An 18183-nucleotide genomic window follows, 5' to 3' on the forward strand; every position below is an offset into this window, starting at 1 on the left:
AAATACTCCGAGGCAGTTCCGAGCAGCACAGGGTGGGGCGGTGCCAGTTATCAAATTAAAGCCTCAAACGTTGACTGCTCCGCATCACCGCTCCGCTTTAGGCCTGCTACAGCAGTAGACAAAAAGGGAGGTCTTTGTCTTTTTTTGTTTTGCCGGTGTCCACACTAGATAATGGCACATACCCAAACCGAGCTTCATCTACCAAGGCTCAAGAAAAGAACGGCCAGACATGCCCCTCCTAACAAGCGCAATATGCTTCCAAATAGCCAAACCCCAGGCTTTCCTGGTGGCTCAGATGGTAAACTGCCTGCAATGCAGAAGACCTGGGATCAGTCCCTGGGTGGGGGAGATGCCCTGGAGATGGGAATAGCTACCCACTCCAGTAATCTTGTCTGGAGAATTCCATGGATGAGGAGCCTGGTGGGCTACAGTCCATGGAGTCACAAAGAGTCAGACATGGCTGAGTGACTAACACTTTCACAGCAAAATCCCAGATAGAACCTTTCAGGGTGTTTGGGTTTTGATTTTTCTTTTTCCTATGCATTAATAAATCAGTCAAGCCCATCCTTTACCTTTGCCTTTTGAGAGCATTCATCAGTTATGTGTATCACCAGATTGCAAGCCCCTTGAGAGCAAGAACCAGACAGGAATTTTCAGTACGTAAAGGCTGTGTGGCCACGGACGTGTGTAGGTGCTTGATAACCCTAGACAGGCCTCGAATAGAGATGGTACGCGATGCACGCCTGTCTTTACCCCTCCCTCTCCCCACCCTGCCTCTGGGAGGCCGCAGCCCCGCTGGCTGGGTCTGGCGGCGGGGGAGGACCTGTCCCCAGGCGGTGCACACCTGTCCCTGCTGGCTCCCTGAACTCACAGTACCTCAGCCAGAGACCTAGCCCACCACCCCCTGCACTGGAAGTCCCCGAGTCTTAGGTGGTGGGACTGCCAGGGAAGTCCACACCCTGAATCCTGTGTCCCAGCTCTGCCACTTTACTTTCCCTTTTCTTCTGTGAGGCACAGGGGATATATTAGTCATATTTCAAAGCAGGATGGGATAGTTTAAGGATGGTTTACTTTAAAAAGTCTGGTAAGTGAAGGCCAAAAGAGTGGACTGTGATGAGGACTGCCAAGCAGAGTCTGGGAGAGCTGGAATAAAAACGAGAGAAGGACACTCCATTTGGAAATAGTCTGATGTAAGCTCTTCAGACCCATGTGCCACTGGATTTAGGTGAGTTAGGAAGGGTTGCAGTACCTCAGAGTAATTAGGGATTTTAAGACCAGGTACGGATTTCTTTCTAGTGATACTAAGCAAATCATTTAACCTCTCTGAACCTCAATTTTTCCACAATGTCAGATGAAGGAAATACATTCAGCTTATGAGAATTAAATGAGAGAAATAGTCAACAGAGGGCTTTGACACATTTGTCACTCCTTGGGTAAATAATCATGCCTGTTACCAGAGCTCTTAACAAGGGAAGTGGCGAGGGGGAAGCAGAACTTCCGGTGGGCGCCCCCCCACCTCCCTGCCGGGTCGGCCAGGCTTACGACCTGAACTTGGACAAGTCATTTCGCAAGTCACTGTGAGACGACGGTGCAGGGATGCGCCGTGAGGATGTGGCCGGATGGCTGACGAGAGATTGGGAAGTGACTTAGGAGGAGAGCGGGCGGGATGCCTGCCCTGACAGGCGTCATCTCCCTGCTGGCTCTGTGATGTTTCAGTCCCGGGAAGCCAAGCGCCATGTCTCTGAGCAGTGCCTTCCGGGCTGTGGGCAACGACCCTGGGATCATCACCTGGAGAATAGAGGTGAGCTGGGCCGGACGGGCCGCCTCCCGGGCTGCTGCAGGCCCCCCACAGTCAGTCTCCTGCTGGTGGTCCCGCAGCAGTGAGAGGCAGCACTATCCTTGACCCCTCCCTGGGGCACAGAGCAGGCAGGTGAGGTGGAAGAAATGCTCTTCACTCTGGGGAGCAGGACTCCAAGCAAAAACAAGCTGGCCCTTTATCCAGCCATCTGCACTTCCAGTAAATGCCCTGGAGAGATGGGTGGGGCCCGGGCCACCCAGAGAGCCCCAAGACTACTGGCTGCTCTAGTCAGGACAATGGAACCTGTCTTCCACGGGGCACTCTGGCTCCTGCAAAGTAGGAGGAGGTGTGGGTACTGCACAGATCGGGGTCCTGCTCATCCCTTCTACCCCGGCCTGAGCCCCTCTGGCTGACCTGGAGCGCCCCCGGTCTGTAGCTGGGAACCGCCCTGGCCCAGAAAGCCTCACCTCCTCCTCTCTGCTCTGAGCCCAGTGAGGGACCGCTGCACAAACCCAGAGGAGATGCCCACCTCATGACCGTCCACAGGAGGGGTCACAGCTGCCGAGCAAGCTGCTCAGAGCCAGGCCACTCCCACTGTTTTAAGTCTCCCCGTGCATTTAACAACTAATAGGAAAAAAAGTCACACAAATTGTGGGATATTTGACGTTTTCACATTTGACACACATACTTTACATGGAATACACTCACACAGGACCGCAGGTTTACCTCCTTGGAGACAGTGACGAAAGTCTCCATCTGAGGTCACGTGAATGGCTCTCCTGGGACGAGTCAGACATGCTCTGACAGATGCATCAGAGCTCCAGTCCAGACTCCAGACAGGAGCCCTCAGCACGGAACCCGCACACAGCCAGCCCTCAGCCCCCAGAGCCTCACAGAATCCGGGCACTCCACCCCGTTCTCAGACCTGGGCCCGCGCTGGGTGGACAGAGTCGGTGCCGGAGACTCCGGTGCTTCGGCTCAAGAGACTTGAGGCTCTTCCTTGAGGGCTGAAGGGGCTCCCCAGCAGCGAGATGGGACCGGCAGGTGGCGGGAGGAGGACAGACCCAGGGCCGGAGGGCTGTGCGCGCTTGTCCAGGGCCTGGCCGCCGTGCCCTGTGGGGCCGTCTCCCTACCTTTCCACCCGCTCCCCAGCTCTGTGACCTGTGCCAAATAACAGCGTGGAGGGAGGAGGCTCGGGGGACGAGGGGAGAGGAATGTAGCCCATCCACACCCCTTGTCCTTCCAGAAAATGGAGCTGGCGCTGGTGCCCTTGCGTGCCCACGGCAGCTTCTATGAGGGAGACTGCTACGTCGTCCTCTCGGTGAGCACCGTCCGCCCTGTCCCCTGATTCTCCCAAGCTCCTCCCCAGAGAGCCAGCTCTGGGGCTCCCCTGGGAGATCTGCCTACGGGGTTAATCAGGCCTCTGGTATCCGGCTTGATTCGTCCTAGCTGTTGCATGGAACTGGCTTCCAGTTTGACTATCAAAGGCTGTGCGCAGGCCAGGGTTTTAAATTTTGCATCAGAGGGTGGGGGTGTGGCCCGTAGCCAGGCTTCGGCCTCCTGGGCCCAGCCCCCGAGATTACAGTGCCCTGGAGGAAGGCCAGGTGGACACAGGGCCGTCTCTGGCCTCCAAGTGCTCACCTAGCTGAGGGAAGAGTCTCCCCCGCGGACGGTGCTGACGGGGCCACGCCGGCAGACAGCAGCTCTGTACGCTGAGAGAGTGCCCGGGTGCACGCGAGCAGCAGGAGAGCTCTTGCCTGCAGTCCAGCCGGCAAGATCCCCCCGACCGCTGCTCATGTGGGGGACCATAGGCTGCCAGCTGTCCCCACACGGAGGGAGGGACTCGGCTGCTAGGGCCTGAGCCACGGAACAGGTCTGCCCAGGGGCCACTGCAGCGGGGAGCAGACCGCAGAGCAGGACAGAGGCCCGAACCTGCCAAGAAGGGGACCCGAGTCACCCTGGGCAGCCACCTTCCCAGACCAGAGGGGCGAGCCGGCCCCTGAGCCAGGCTCTTTGACTCCACCCCAGACGCGGAGAGTGGGCAGCCTCGTCTCCCAGGACATCCACTTCTGGATCGGGAAGGACTCCTCCCAGGACGAGCAGAGCTGTGCGGCCATCTACGCCACGCAGCTGGACGACTACCTGGGGGGCAGCCCCGTTCAGCACCGGGAGGTCCAGTACCACGAGTCCGACACCTTCCGCGGCTACTTCAAGCAGGGCATCATGTGAGTAGCGGGGCACCCAGCAAGGGCGTAGACCTGGTCCCCCAAGGAGGAAACCCAAAGGCTGGAGAGTGTGCGAAGAGAGTAATCAGAGCAATGCGAATCCAAACAGAGCTGTCCTTTGCACCTGTCGCAGCAGCTTAGAGAGCCGGGCGGTGCCAAGTGTGGGCAAGGCTGCGGGGAGGCGGGCGCCCTGGTGCCGCCTGCTGGTGGCAGCGGGGACTGGCCCAGCGTCCCGGAGGCAGTCTGCTGCCGCTGGGGCAGGCCCCACCCCCTGGGGGGTGACCCAGAGGAGTTCTGGCGTTCCCAGGTCCCCAGGGGCACGGGAGCCAGGCCGTCCGTAGTGGGATCAGTGGTGGGGAGAAGCTGCAGGCAGTGGGGCGTGCCTCCCGCAGGGAGACTGAACGGGGAGGAAACAGTCCGGGACACCGCGGAGCCCCATGCCATCACATCAGAGGCTCATCTGGCCTGCGGAAGCGCTGGGCTTGAGGAACACAGGAAGAAACAGGCTTGCAGTGTAGATCAGAATGCCAGGTCCTGTCCGTCAAAAACGACATACGCGCAAAACAGCAGGCCGCGTCTTACCAGAATGAAGATAGAAAGATAGATGTTACACTGTTAGAACGGATGCCTATGGCGGGGAGGAAAAGGCAGGGGAGGGGGGGGGATGCAGATAAAAGGGAGCCCATAGACACTGCAAGAGGAGGGTCTTGTAGAGCCCAGTGATGACAGCCTTCTGTGAACTGAGGAGTTTGGTCACCTCCAAACTTTGCACTTGAGATTGAAAATAAAAGAATTCCAAGGAGCTCGAGAGTTCCGAGGCTGGTCGAAGGCCAGCTTCTTGCAGGTGAGCAGCCCTCACTGAGGACCCACTGGGCACAGAGCAGCCCGCTGAATCACCAGGGAACCCGGCCACAGAGGCCCTCTGCTCCTAGGGGCTTTCTGGGTGCCCTTCACACGTGGGATGCCTGGAGGAGGCTGGGCTGGGGTGAGAACCAGAGGCAGGAGAGTGGTTTCCTGGAGTGAGTTGGTCTTCAGGCCACGGGGAGATGACTTCTGCCCCTCCCCCAACACACATGATGTTCAGCTTCTAGAACAAAACGAAACGAGCTCTTCATGCCGTGGGGACTCTTATCACTCCTCTGCCTGGAGACCTAGTCCTCTGGTGGTTGGCTCCTACTCTTAATATCTCAACTCAAACGTCAGTCCTCCAGAGAGGACAGCCCCAGACGTTCTGCCCTCCACGAGGGCACCGCTGTGGCAGGGGTGACCGGCATCAGTGTGTGCCTTCCTCGTGTATCGTCATCACCCACGTGGGCAGAGGCTGCCTCTGTGTGACCCACCACTCTCCCCCCAGTCCCTGGCACACGGCAGGTTCTCGGTAAATAACTCACCGGCTGTTCCCTCAGCTACAAGAAGGGCGGTGTGGCCTCTGGGATGAGGCACGTGGAGACCAACACCTACGACGTGAAGCGGCTGCTGCACGTGAAGGGGAAGAGAAACCCCCGGGCCACCGAGGTCAGTCCTGCCCCCTATCTCTCCCGGGCCTGAGGCCTCTCCGCCTGGCACCCAGGAACTCCTCCTGCCCGATGTCTACCTCTTCCCCGCAGGTGGACATGAGCTGGGACAGTTTTAACCGAGGAGACGTCTTCCTGCTGGATCTTGGGAAGGTCATCGTCCAGTGGAACGGCCCGGAGAGCAACAGCGGGGAGCGCCTGAAGGTCTGGCCCCTGCGCTCAGCCCCTCCGTTCCCCCAGCTACCTTCTTCTTCTTCCCTGGCTGGCTCTTTGCTACCCTTCCAGCCAGACGCCTGTCTTTGAGCAGCGTCTGTTTCAGAGACAGGCCATGTGACTGAGGCTGCGACTCAGCCTGGGGTTCCTCAGCATCAGGGTAACCCCTGTGTGTGGGGTCCAGGCTGCTTCTCTTGGAGCTAAGGGCATCCCTGGCCTTCTTTACAGGCGATGCTTCTGGCAAAGGATATTCGGGACAGGGAGCGAGGGGGTCGTGCTGAGATAGGAGTGATCGAGGGAGACAAGGAGGCAGCCAGCCCGGAGCTGATGAAGGTCCTTCAGGACACCCTCGGCCGGCGCTCCATCATCCAACCAGCAGTCCCAGACGAGGTCATAGACCAGCAGCAGAAATCAAACATCACACTGTATCAGTGAGTAGCTAAGGCTGGCTGCTGCTTGGAAGCTGGGGTCAGGGGAAGGCGGCCCCAGAGAAACGAGCACTCCTGCTTGGCTCCATCTGGGGTGCAGGCTCCTGGGTTTCTTTCGGTCTTTCTTCAAATGCAGCTTCTACGAGGAGCTCGTTGTTCCCCGAGCAGCTACCGTCTGCTCTTGCTAGTGATGTTCCTGGTCTCTGGGGGAGAGTGTTCCTTGACTCAGGTCTATGCATCCCAGGGGTGTGGACGGGATAATGTCAGGGGCAGGGTAGAGATAATATTCAGGAAAGAGATGCACAGAAGTCTCCCCCAGGCTACAGCATGAATCACATTCCAGTCCGCGCTCCAGCCATGCCTGTTGCGAGAAGTCAAACTCTAGCCAGAAACTCCATCCTAAGACCAAGCCAGGAAATGGCAGACTGACCACATGATAGAAGGAACGCCACAGGCTAACCTCTCCCCTTCTCCAGTGTCTCAGACTCATCTGGGCAGCTGGCGGTCACGGAGGTGGCGACGAGGCCTCTGGTCCAGGACTTACTGAACCCTGATGTGAGTAGCACTTGGGTGCGCTTGGCTTGGGGCAGCCGGACCTGGCTTCAGAGGCAGGCCCCACAGAGGGGCCTTCCTTATGGTCTCGGGCAGCGGTAAGCACTTCTGTCCCTGGCCGTCTGCTTCAGGACTGCTACATCCTGGACCAAAGTGGAACCAAGATCTACGTGTGGAAAGGAAGAGGAGCCACAAAGGCTGAGAAACAGATGGCCATGTCTAAAGCCCTGGTAGGAGCTGTGGGCGGGCAGCATTATCCAAGCCTGTCCCCGGCAGGCCAGAGGTGCTCGGAGAGCCGTGTTAGGCGCTGGTGCGCCGAACATCGCAGTTAGAGCCGTGACTTCAAAGTCACACAGGCAAACTGGGATTCAGATCCAGTCTAGTGCTGCCTCCTGGGCTTGTGCTGGTTAAATACCATTTGTAAAGCACTCAAACACACGGGCATACACACCTCCCCAGTAAAGGGTGGCCGTTACTATTGAAGGCGCTATCACGTGTCAACAGCCCTGTCCTCAAGGAACGTGTGACATTAGCGGGCAGCCTCCTGCAGCTGCACCAAGCAGGGTGCATCTACCAAGCAAAAAAAAGCAAAGGAAGGCGATGCAAAGTCAGTAGAGTACAGAGGTGCTGAAGGAATATACTATAGAGGATTTTTCTTAAAAATCAGTAATAATCATGACCAATGAAGGAAAGCCAAAATGTCCCGTTCAGTCCTTTCCTTGAGGCAGCTAGCTCGGTCCCTAGACAGAAGTGAGTTAGAATTTGACTCTGACTCCCAGAAGGGAACAATCCTACCCACTGGCTTCAAAGGGGTGAATTACCAGCCAAGCCAAGATCCCGGTGCATTCCCTGACTGGCGTGCCCTTTGGGGTGGGGGTACCCACAGGACTTCATCAGGTTGAAGGGCTACCCCGGCAGCACCAACGTGGAGACCGTCAGTGACGGGGCCGAGTCGGCCCTGTTCAAGCAGCTGTTCCAGAAGTGGACAGTGAAGGAGCAGACCGTGGGTCTGGGGAAGACCTTCAGCGTGGGTAAAGTCGGTAAGACTGCCCCCAGACGGTGTTCTCATTGTGGGGAGTCTCTAGAAAGACGGCACGGATGCTTCTCACTCACCTGGCTTCTGCCAACCCCCTCTCTGCAGCGAAGGTTTCCCAGGATAAGTTTGATGTAACCCTGCTGCACACCAAACCAGAGGTGGCGGCCCGGGAGAGAATGGCGGACGACGGCAATGGCAAAGTCGAGGTAATGAGCCCAGCGACCCGCGTGCCAGGGCAGGCGGGCCCCGGCCCTCCTGGCTGCTTTCCTGCCGAGGAGCACGGGACCCTGCGTCTCCTCTGCTTCCCTCGTCACCTCCGGGGCCCCAGGACTCTTCCCTCAGAGGCATCTGCGTCTGCAGCGTTCTCCCACAATTCTTTTTTTTTTTTTTTAATATTAGTTATAGGCTAATTACTTTACAATGTTGGAGTGGTTTTTGCCATACATTGATATGAACCAGCCATGGATTTCCATGTGTTCCCATCCCACAATTCTTCAGGGAAGGGAAAGGTAGACACCCCAGTGTGCTGTCAGCGGCTCACCTGGCAGACACATTCAAATCACCTCTGAGCTGTGATGGGGGCGCGTCTGACCAGGGATGACCTAGTTCTCCGGATTCAAATCATGCAAATGGGATAAGCCCTCAGCACTGGGAAGACGCACCGGGGGACGAGGGGTACTGTGAATGGACCTTTGTGCCCCATCCCCCTGGATTCTCTGCTCAGCACGGCCCAGTTCCCTCTGGGCGGCTGTTTGTTCAGCGAGGGCTCCCCCCACCTCTGGGGAACTGTGTCTCCTTCCACGCCCAGGTCTGGAGGGTAGAGAACCTGGAGCTGGTCCCCGTGGAGCCCCGGTGGTGCGGCTTCTTTTACGGGGGAGACTGCTACCTGGTCCTCTACACGTATGAGATGCATGGGAAGCCTCATTACATCCTGTACATCTGGCAGGTAGGCCTGGAGCAGGCTCGTAGCTTTGGATCCTGGTGCTTCCTCTGGCCACGGAGCTGGGGCCGAGGGTGGCAGGGACCCATGGTGCCCGTCTCACCCCTGCAGGGCCGCCACGCCTCACAGGATGAGCTGGCAGCCTCGGCATATCAGGCGGTAGAGGTGGACCAGCAGTTTGAAGGGGCCCCCGTGCAGGTTCGGGTCACCATGGGGAAGGAGCCGCGCCACTTCATGGCCATCTTCAAAGGAAAGCTGGTCATCTTTGAGGTGAGACCCCTTAGGTAAACTTATACCAGAAGCAGAATGCTCAGAACCAGCAGGTCAGCAGGGCGCTACGGTGGAGGAGAGGAGGGGTGAAGAGCGGGGCTCGGGGTGGACACAGACGAGAAGGGGGTGAATCTCTCTAAGACCCTGAAGTGCATCCCGACTGCCTAGGGCTTCAAGCCCACAGCCCTGCCTAGTTCATGTTCAAGGTCTTGTACAATCTGACCCATATGACCGTGCGGGTGCGCCACCCCCAGCTCCCTAACCTCCACGCTCCACTCCAGTCAGGGGGTCTCCTCATTCCCTGTCTGCCTCCCCCAGCCATCGTGCCCCTGCAGATTCAAGTCCCACGTCTTCCAGAAAGCCTTGGCTGAAGCGCCACCAGGACTGTATTGTGCCACATGCTTGATATACACAAGTCTGAGGTCAAGTCCTAGTCTTGTCATTGATTATAGCCAGTTTTCTGAGCCTCAGTCTCCCCACCTCCACTATGGGGTAATAATACCTACTTCACAGAGTTCTTATGAGGATCAATAAAATGATATAGCTAAGGCACCAGAAAAGAGCCTGGCATATAACCCGGGTCTCAGAATGAAAGCTAACACTATTTCTTAGAAATATTGATTGATTTGGCTGCGGAGGGTCTTAGCTATGGCATGTGGGATCCAGTTCTCTGACCAGGGGTTGGAGCTGGGCCCCTGTACTGGGAGCAGAGTCAGCCGCTGGACCCCCAGGGAAGCCCCCTGAACGCTAACACTGTTGGCCCCGTAACTCCAGCTCACCTCGCCCTCTCCCAGTGAGCCGAGACGCTCCTTGAGGGCAAAGGCGGCGTCAGATCCAGCCCTGCTCTCCACAGCGCACCCGGTGTACCTTAGACCCGGCCTCTGCTTTTCTCTCTCTCTAGGGTGGGACTTCGAGGAAGGGAAATGCTGAGCCAGATCCTCCAGTAAGACTCTTCCAGATTCAAGGACATGACAAATCTAACACCAAAGCAGTGGAGGTCCCTGCCTTCACCTCCTCCCTAAACTCCAATGATGTCTTTCTGCTGCGGACCCAGGCAGAGCATTACCTGTGGTTCGGCAAGGTAGGACGGCCGGCCCAGCGGCCACACCCCGCCCCGGGCTCCCAGCCTGCGCCCACCCTCCGGTCAGCAAGGGTGACCTTAGAGTGGGCTAGAGCCGTCCTCAGAAAGAGGAGCCTTTTCCTAAAGATGCTTCAAAGGGAGCAGCAGTGTTCCTCACAATGAGGCCTCCACTAACACACTCAGTAATGGCTCTGCTCACGCCCAGGAGACCCTCCATAAACAGCTGGAGGCAGGATGGAAAAGTCAGTCTTTCCACACCAGTTTGCTGGATTGTAATAGGACAGGCATTAACACTGAACAAAAGAACACTAAGAATATGATTTTTGTCAATTCAGGTTTCATCTGCATTAAAAAGCACTAGAGCTCTTTTACAAAAGAGAATTGAATAGGAAAAGATGCTCAATATTAATAGTCACTGAAAGTGAAAGTGAAGTTGCTCAGCCGTGTCCAACTCTTCGAGACCCCATGGACTGCAGCCCACCAGGCCCCTCCGTCCATGGGATCTTCCAGGCAAGAGTACCGGAGTGGGGTGCCAGTCCCTTCTCCATTAGGGAAATGCAAACCCCAATGAGATACCACTACACACCTCTGACTAATGACTAAAAAAACCGATGATATCTAGTCCTGGTGAGGACAAAAAGCTATAGGAATTCTCACACTGCAGGTGAGAGTGCAGATATGGCCTTTGACAACAATTTGACAGTTTCTTACAAAGCATATACCCAGCAACCCCATTGCTGGGTATGTACCCATGTGAAATAAAAACTACCCTCACACAAAGACCTATACACAAATGTTTAATAGCACCTTTATTTGTAATTGCCAAGAGCTGGAAGCAAATCAGCCGGAGGATGGATAAACAAGCAGTGTTTCCACACAACTGGCACGGAATGCTACTCAGCTACAGAACACCCACAACTGCAAGGAAGCATCTCAGATGCATTATGCTAGGTGACAGAAGCCAGACTCAAAGGCCACGCAGTGCAGGCTTCCATTGACCAGGTTCTGGAAAAGGCAGAACTGCAATGATGGAGGACAGATCAGTGGTTGCCAGAGGCTAAGGATTCAGCGGGGGTTTGACTACAACGGGGTGGGTAGTCTGAGGGACACTTGCGCAGTGGTGAGGCAGCTTCTCTGTTGTGGAGGTGGTAGCACGATTCTATGCATTTGTCAAGAGTCATAGAACTCTATGGCAGAGAGGGTGAATTTTCTTGTATATAATTTTTAAAATAAGTTTAATTTTTTTCTTAAAAAAAAAATCAAAACTAGGTGCTAAAATCCCAGCTGAAGGTGAAACAAAGGTGACCTCTCAATACCCACTGAGCATTTCAGAGTCTGGTCTTGTCCTTTGCTACCACACAGTTTTCCTCCTTTCCACCCACCCCCGCCTCCGCCCTTGCCGGCACTGGAGCAAACCCATCCAGCTCCCTGTCCTGAGGTCTGGCTTGGTAACTAACTGGCTACGCGGAGTTTCTAGTCTAAGGCACTTTATTCCCACGTCAACGTGCCTGTGTGTGTCCAACATCTGTGTTCTCCCCACCCCGTTCCCAGGGGTCTAGTGGGGATGAGCGGGCCATGGCCAAGGACCTGGCCGGACTCCTCTGTGAGGGCGCGGAGAATACAGTGGCTGAGGGCCAGGAGCCGGCCGAGTTCTGGGAGCTGCTGGGAGGGAAAACTCCCTACGCCAGTGACAGAAGGTACATGACCGCAGCGCCCCCTCTGTCTGGCTCCCCTGCCGCCCAGACTCGTGACCTGCAGGTGATTTCCAAGCAGCTCAGGCCCCTGCATGGACTGTGTTGCAGAGTGCAGCAGGAGATCCTAGATGTCCAGCCTCGCCTCTTTGAATGCTCCAATAAGACCGGCCGGTTCACGGTCACTGAGATCACAGACTTCAGCCAGGACGACCTGAACCCAGGTGACGTGATGCTCCTGGATACCTGGGACCAGGTAAGACACAGCCGGGGAGCTTGGAGCGAATGACAGACATCCTCAAGCTTCAGGCTGCTTTTCTGTAGCATCTCTCTCCAAACCCCAGTTAATCCAGGGTAGCCTGGACCATCCCCAAGTCCATCAAACAATTGTCAGTGGTGACCAAAGGGAGAGCCGGCTTTTTTGCCAGGGTTGGAGAGAATAGACTGATGTTTAAAACTCGCCATCCTGGGAATTTTCCCACCATGCTCTGGGAAAATCATGCCATCCTATCACACACCCCATTCTCTCCGGACCCAGAGCAGCAGGCTCCACACCTGGAGATGTGGGCCTCTGGGGGAATAAAGGGATAAGAGGGGACGTCTTCAAGGCCACCCCTGGCTCAGCAAACACCTCCTCCTTTCTAATCACTGTGCTGGGTGTGGTGTCACCAAGGTGAAAGGCCCCACCCCACCCCCAGATCTGCAGGCTGGCGGAGAGGGGAGGAGACGGGCCGTAGCATGGGCCATACTGTGATGGAGGCCACAGGAGCACAAATTAGGGGCGCTCAACACAGTTCAGGGGCTCAGAGAAGACTCTCTGGAGGAGACGGCTCCCAGACTCCAAGGAGAAACGGGCATTAATCAGGTAAAGAGGCCACTCCAGGCAAAGGCAAAGCAAGGCAGGAAATAGTCTAGTATGTGGAACTATGAAGAGTATTATCAGAGCAAGGACAGAGCTAAAGGGCACCCTCGAGGGGATGCTGGAGAAGTGGGTGTGGGCCTTCCCAACCAAGTCAAGAAGTTCGAAGCTGACCCTGGAAAGCCACTGAAATTTACGAAGGTGAGTGACACGGTCAGACTGCTTCAGATCGCTCAGTCTGGTGAGTGTAGGAGAGGAGGGAGGTGGTGTGAGAAAAAAAGGAGACTGTACGTTGGGAGGCCCGTCAGCATCCCATGGTCCCAGGCCAGAAAGAGCTGCTGCTGGCCCACACAGAAGCCGTGGAGGAGAGCTGGATGGATGGAGACAGATTTGACAGAAGCATGGGGGGTAAACTAGCTAAGTCCTGGTGATACAGAAGGCATTCAGGATGATTCCCGGGTCACTGCCTTGGGTGACTGAATGGACACCATTCCCCAAGAATGGAGACACAGAATCAAGTTTAGAAAAGAGCTGCATGTGGGGGGATTATACTTGAGGTGCTAGGAGACAGCCAACAGGAGATGTTTTGCAAGAAGCTGGATTCAGGAAGCTGAAGTTCAGAGAGTTCAGGACTGGAGATGCAGATGTGGGAAATACACAAATCAAAACAAATCTGAGAAAAACTTTACTCTGCTGAGGCTGGGAGCTGCTGGCGGGGAAGGACGGGGCAGCGCGTATGACCAAGTACGTAGCCTTTGGCATGAGCGCAGTGACAAAGGGTCTCTACGACAACAGGTGTTCCTGTGGGTCGGGGCCGAGGCCAACGCCGCGGAGAAGCAGGGCGCCCTGACTACCGCCCAGGAGTACCTGCACACTCACCCCAGCGGCCGGGACACCAGCACACCGATCCTGATCGTCAAGCAGGGCTTCGAGCCTCCCACCTTCACAGGCTGGTTCCTGGCCTGGGACCCTCACATGTGGAGCGTAAGAGCAGAGAACCAGGGAGACGTTCTCACTGCCAGGGCGCTCGGCACTGACAGCTCAGAAGGAGAGCGGGGTACCCGACCCGGGACTGAGCCCCCCACCCCCTCCTCCCCTCTCCCGTGTTCACCTTCCTTCTCTTCCGCACCCTGCAGAGCAGCAGGTCCAGTCAGCAGACTCACAGCTTGCCTCAGGAACAGGCAGTGTGAGAAGCAGTCACGTTTGCCGAGTCTGTCCACACCCATCACATCCCGATAGCCAGGGGAACGTTGTTGCCTCTGTTACACATGGGGAAGCTCAGAGAAGTTACCTGTCTACAGTCACAACCAGTAGGAAGAAGCCAGGTCTTCTGACTCCTAGTCAACTGCTCTTAGTATGGAACATTGAGGCCCAACCAGCAAAGGCTGCAGATCATGTTTAAGTACCTGCCAACCCTGCACAGACCTGGAAGGGGGGATTTCCCTTTCTGCTTATCTCTGAAATGTCTCTGTCCCCTGGCTTTTTTGCTTCTCTCAAGGGTTACAGACCAGACCTGAGACGTCCCTCCACTATAAGCAGCATCTCATTCTGTGTTTTCTATGTCTTCTTCCCAGGCAGGGAAATCATATGAACAGTTAAAAGAGGAGCTGGGAGACGCTGCTGCTATCACAAGAATCACTGCTGTGAGTTTCTTGGAGGAGTCGTTCACAGGCAACCAGAGCCAGAGAGAAACAGCAGATGCTATAGACACAGCGTGGCTGAAACCCTACCACGTCCTTCTCAGTATCACTCCGGTGGTCTAATTTGATGTGAAGATTGTTTTAATCAGTAGAAAAAGCAGGCTTCAGAGCCGAGTTCCTTATTTTACTGCCTTCTAGAATTTAGAACAGGCTTGCTGTTACCAAATCGAATTATTCAACCCTGTCACTCAGGAGGGATTAAATTTGCTAGTAGTATTTTTCAGAAATAATAAGCTTCTAACCCAGGTGACACTGTTAGTTTCTGACCGTGGCATCCACAGAAACTCAGGCCATTACCCCTGTTTTAACAGCCCCCCAAAAGTGGAGGTCCTGGCCGAGAATCCAGCAGCTCTCTAACGTCAGGACGGGGCCCAGCACCACTGTCCAAACCATCTGGTGTTTTGTTGTTTGTGCTCTACGAACTCAAGATTTCAAAGCTCATCGCCATGTAGCATCTTTAAAATGTATTTAAGAGAAGTATAACTTCAATTTGAAATCATCTGAAGGCCAGAAATGTAGAGCCCAAGTAAAAGTAGCAAGAGAAGGAATGTGATCACAGTATTTAAATGAGATTTATGCAAAACATTTACACCAACTGACTATACAGGATTTACCTTAGACTCACTGAATCAGCTTCCCAAGAACCCCCAAACTGGAATATTTTAGATTTCCAGATGACTCTGACATGCAGCCAGTGTTGGGGACAACTGTTCTAAAAGATGATTATAAAGCGTGAAGTGGTAAAAAAAAAAAAAAAAATTTAAATGTTATAAACACAGAACTTCAATGGCACAGACCTGAGTGGTCTTTTATCATGTCTACGTTCTTATCTTCCCTAGGATATGAGGGATATAACCCTTCCCCTGAATTCTGAGCCAAAATATTACCCCCTAGAAGTTCTGTTGAAAAATCAGAGCCAGGAGTTGCCAGAGGATGTGAACCCTGCCAAAAAGGAGGTGAGTGACTGACATGGGTGGAGCCCTGCGTGAGCACCATCTCGGAGCGTGGCCAAGTCTGTAACACTCCGCAGACACCTGCCCTACCCAGGAGCTCAAGCCGGACACCCAGGGCTCCTTCTTGGTTCTTTCCCCTCACCTCCCACATCAGCCCGTGGGCTGGCTGCCATCCACTGCTCCCCAGCTCTCTGCTGCCCTGTGGTCATGCCGTCGTGGACCACTGCCATAGGCCCGCAGAGAGCCTCCACCTCTGTCCTACAATCTGATTGCCACATAACCACCAACGGGCTTTTACAGCAGATGATCCTCTTCTGTTTAACGCACCTCGAATGGCTTCCCGCTGCAGCCGGAATCCAGAGTCCTCGCGACGGCCTCCAAGGCCCTATACCACCTGGCCCCTGCCCGCCTCTGACTTTCTTACGGGCCACTGCTGTCTTCACTTACAGCCCTTTAGCCAGTTGCTGTTTTTCTGTTCCTTGAACATGAGCCTTTCTGCCGGCTACTGCTCCTGCCTGAAAAAAACGTCTTTCTCCCAGATCATCAGAGCGCCAGGCCCGCCTCACTGTTTGGGTCACAGCTGCAGGGTCACCTCCCCAGGAAGGCCTTCCCCGACCACCCGGCCCCGCCTCCCTCAACCCTGCAGCCCTTGGTTCTTGGCCACTCACTGCCTCTCCGCCCCACCCCCGATGCCTTCAGAAGCAGGGGCCTTGTCTGTGCTGTTCACCATCACATCCTCAGCTTCTCAGCACCTAAGCGGTGACTGGCGGATCTTAAGTGTTAGTTGCTCAGTCGTGCCTAACTCTGTGCAGCCCCATGGACTGCAGCCCGCCAGGCTCCTCTGTCCATGGGATTCTCCAGGCAAGGACACTGGAGTGGGGTGCCATGCCCTCCTCCGGGGGATCTTCCCAGCCCAGGGATGGAACCCGGCTCTCCTGCACTGTGGGCAGATTCTTTACCCACTGAGCTACAAGGGAAGACCCTGGCAGATCATAGGCACAACTTGAGTTTTAGCTGATTTAATTAACAGTCATGTTGAATGAATGAATGTATTTTCCCCTTGAAGGGTCTCTGGGCTTCCCTGATAGCTCAGTGAGTAAAGAATCTGCCTGCCCCCGGTTCAATTCCTGGGTAGGGAAGATCCACCGGAGAAGGGATAGGCTGCCCACTCCAGTATTCTGCCTGGAGAATTCCATGGACTGTATAGTCCGTGGGGTCCCAAAAAGTTGGATACAACGGAGTAACTTTCACTTGAAGGGTCTCTAAATATTCCAGTGTCTTATGTAACCAATTCTTAAGCATCAGGGTTACAACTTTCTTGAAAACAGAAACCATATCTTAGTAATTTTACTTGGACTAAAAATATTCATTATTAATCATTAATAAATAAATGTTAGAATGTTATGCTCTCAACGGGATCCACCTGATCCTGCATTGGAAAACATCTGGATAAAAAATGGCAGATAAAAAAAGAAAAAAATTAATAAAAAATGGCAGATAAGGGCATAAGGCAAGGAAAACTGTCACTCAATTTAGTTCTCCATTCAGCCAAAGCCCAGTGTTTAGCACTCATACATAATAAATGACCCATTTCTTGTCCTTCTGGCAAGAGCCTGGTGCCGGGGGGACCGCAAATGCAGTGAATGCAGTCAGCGCTCCCAGAGGCCACGGTGGGACTCCACAGGCTGGAGAGCTCGCCGGTGAATAGTTTAAGTCAAACACAGACTTCCTGCAAAATTCATTCTACTTCCCCTTTCAAGAAACTACTTGGGACTATCTCTTGGCCCCTCTGCCCCCGCCCCCATTATCACTGACAGGTGCCAGGTCTTCTAACAGAAACTTTGTTTTCTCTCTTAGAATTACCTCTCCGAACAGGACTTTGTTTCCCTGTTTGGCATCACCAGAGGGCAGTTTGCTGCTCTGCCTGGCTGGAAACAGCTCCAGATGAAGAAAGAAAAGGGGCTTTTCTGAGGCAAGAAGGCATCTGCCTATTGCAAGATCCCAGAAGAGAGCAGACAGTGCCAGTGTCAGCAAAGAATCTAATTTCTGCCTAATGCCCAGCTGCGTAATGGAGAGAGAGCAGAGCCTGCCCATCCCAGCATGTACTCCACTTTTCTCATCCCTGCATCTCTTAGTTGTCAGATACCTAAAATGCTAGCTGCTCACTTAGAAATGTTTATGGTCTTCTGGCTGCAGCCTTAGCAGAAAATGCTAAAACTGCAGGAAAGTCTGGAGAAGTCAAAAGTAAGAGAACAGAAAAATCGTTTAAAGTGCTTAATTCTGGGGCAAGGGGACATGTTTGTTTTACATTTTAAGGTGGGTATTTTCTATTTAACCCACAAATCATCAAAGTTATTCACATATATACAATATAAAAAATGCTCAAATCTGTTATGTGCCAGAAGTTTTTAATTTTCAAATAAAGATACCTATAAGAACAAATGGGCGTTCTTTTCAGACTTTTGGGTCTGCCCGTTATGGTAACTATTGTGTTCTATGAGAGAAATGTCTCGGTACTGGGGAAGTCAAGATGCACTTCTGGGCTTCCCTACAGTGGCTCAACGGTAAAGAGTCCACCTGCTGATGCAGGAGACATGAGTTCTATCCCTGCTCTGGGAAGATTCCATGTGCCATGGAGCAACTAAGGCCATGAGCCCCAACGACGGAGTCTGCGCTCTGGAGCGCAGAAGCCCCGACTACTGAAGCCTGCGAACTCCACAGAGTCCAAGCTCCGCAGCAGAAGCCACTGCAAGGAGAAGCCGGGCACCGCAGCTGGAGGAAAAGCCCACAAAGCGAGAGAGCCCCAGCACAGACAGAAACAAACAAAACTGTGAGAATCCTTTCAAAAAAGAGGCACTGCTGAGGGCGCTCTCTGGAGAGCTGGGAGCCCTGTGTCTGGCACAAGAAGCCCAGAATCTGCCAC

General features: G+C 54.4%; 1 protein-coding gene across 1 annotated transcript; it reads left to right on the top strand.

Annotated features, from left to right (window-relative positions):
- Positions 1 to 1693: 1693 nt before the first annotated feature.
- On the top strand, positions 1694 to 17651 carry AVIL (advillin). The gene is made up of 19 exons (XM_065934742.1): positions 1694 to 1801; positions 3045 to 3119; positions 3827 to 4023; positions 5430 to 5538; positions 5631 to 5741; positions 5979 to 6181; positions 6655 to 6733; positions 6862 to 6960; positions 7617 to 7770; positions 7872 to 7972; positions 8575 to 8712; positions 8818 to 8976; positions 9878 to 10057; positions 11609 to 11754; positions 11860 to 12004; positions 13403 to 13591; positions 14182 to 14250; positions 15147 to 15263; positions 17118 to 17651. Exons 1-19 carry the CDS (start codon positions 1736 to 1738, stop codon positions 17229 to 17231), a joined length of 2451 nt encoding a protein of 816 aa, XP_065790814.1. The 5' UTR covers positions 1694 to 1735; the 3' UTR covers positions 17232 to 17651.
- Positions 17652 to 18183: the final 532 nt, after the last annotated feature.

This window comes from Muntiacus reevesi, chromosome 4 (genome assembly GCF_963930625.1).
Source record: "Muntiacus reevesi chromosome 4, mMunRee1.1, whole genome shotgun sequence".
Taxonomy (NCBI): Eukaryota; Metazoa; Chordata; class Mammalia; order Artiodactyla; family Cervidae; genus Muntiacus; species Muntiacus reevesi.

Coding starts and splice junctions, on each gene's coding strand:
- AVIL (XM_065934742.1), top strand. CDS start 1,736: ATGTCTCTGAGCAGTGCCTTCCGGGCTGTGGGCAACGACCCTGGGATC. Junction 4,024..5,429: donor TACTTCAAGCAGGGCATCAT/GTGAGTAGCGGG, acceptor CTGTTCCCTCAG/CTACAAGAAGGGCGGTGTGG. Junction 11,755..11,859: donor CCCTACGCCAGTGACAGAAG/GTACATGACCGC, acceptor ACTGTGTTGCAG/AGTGCAGCAGGAGATCCTAG.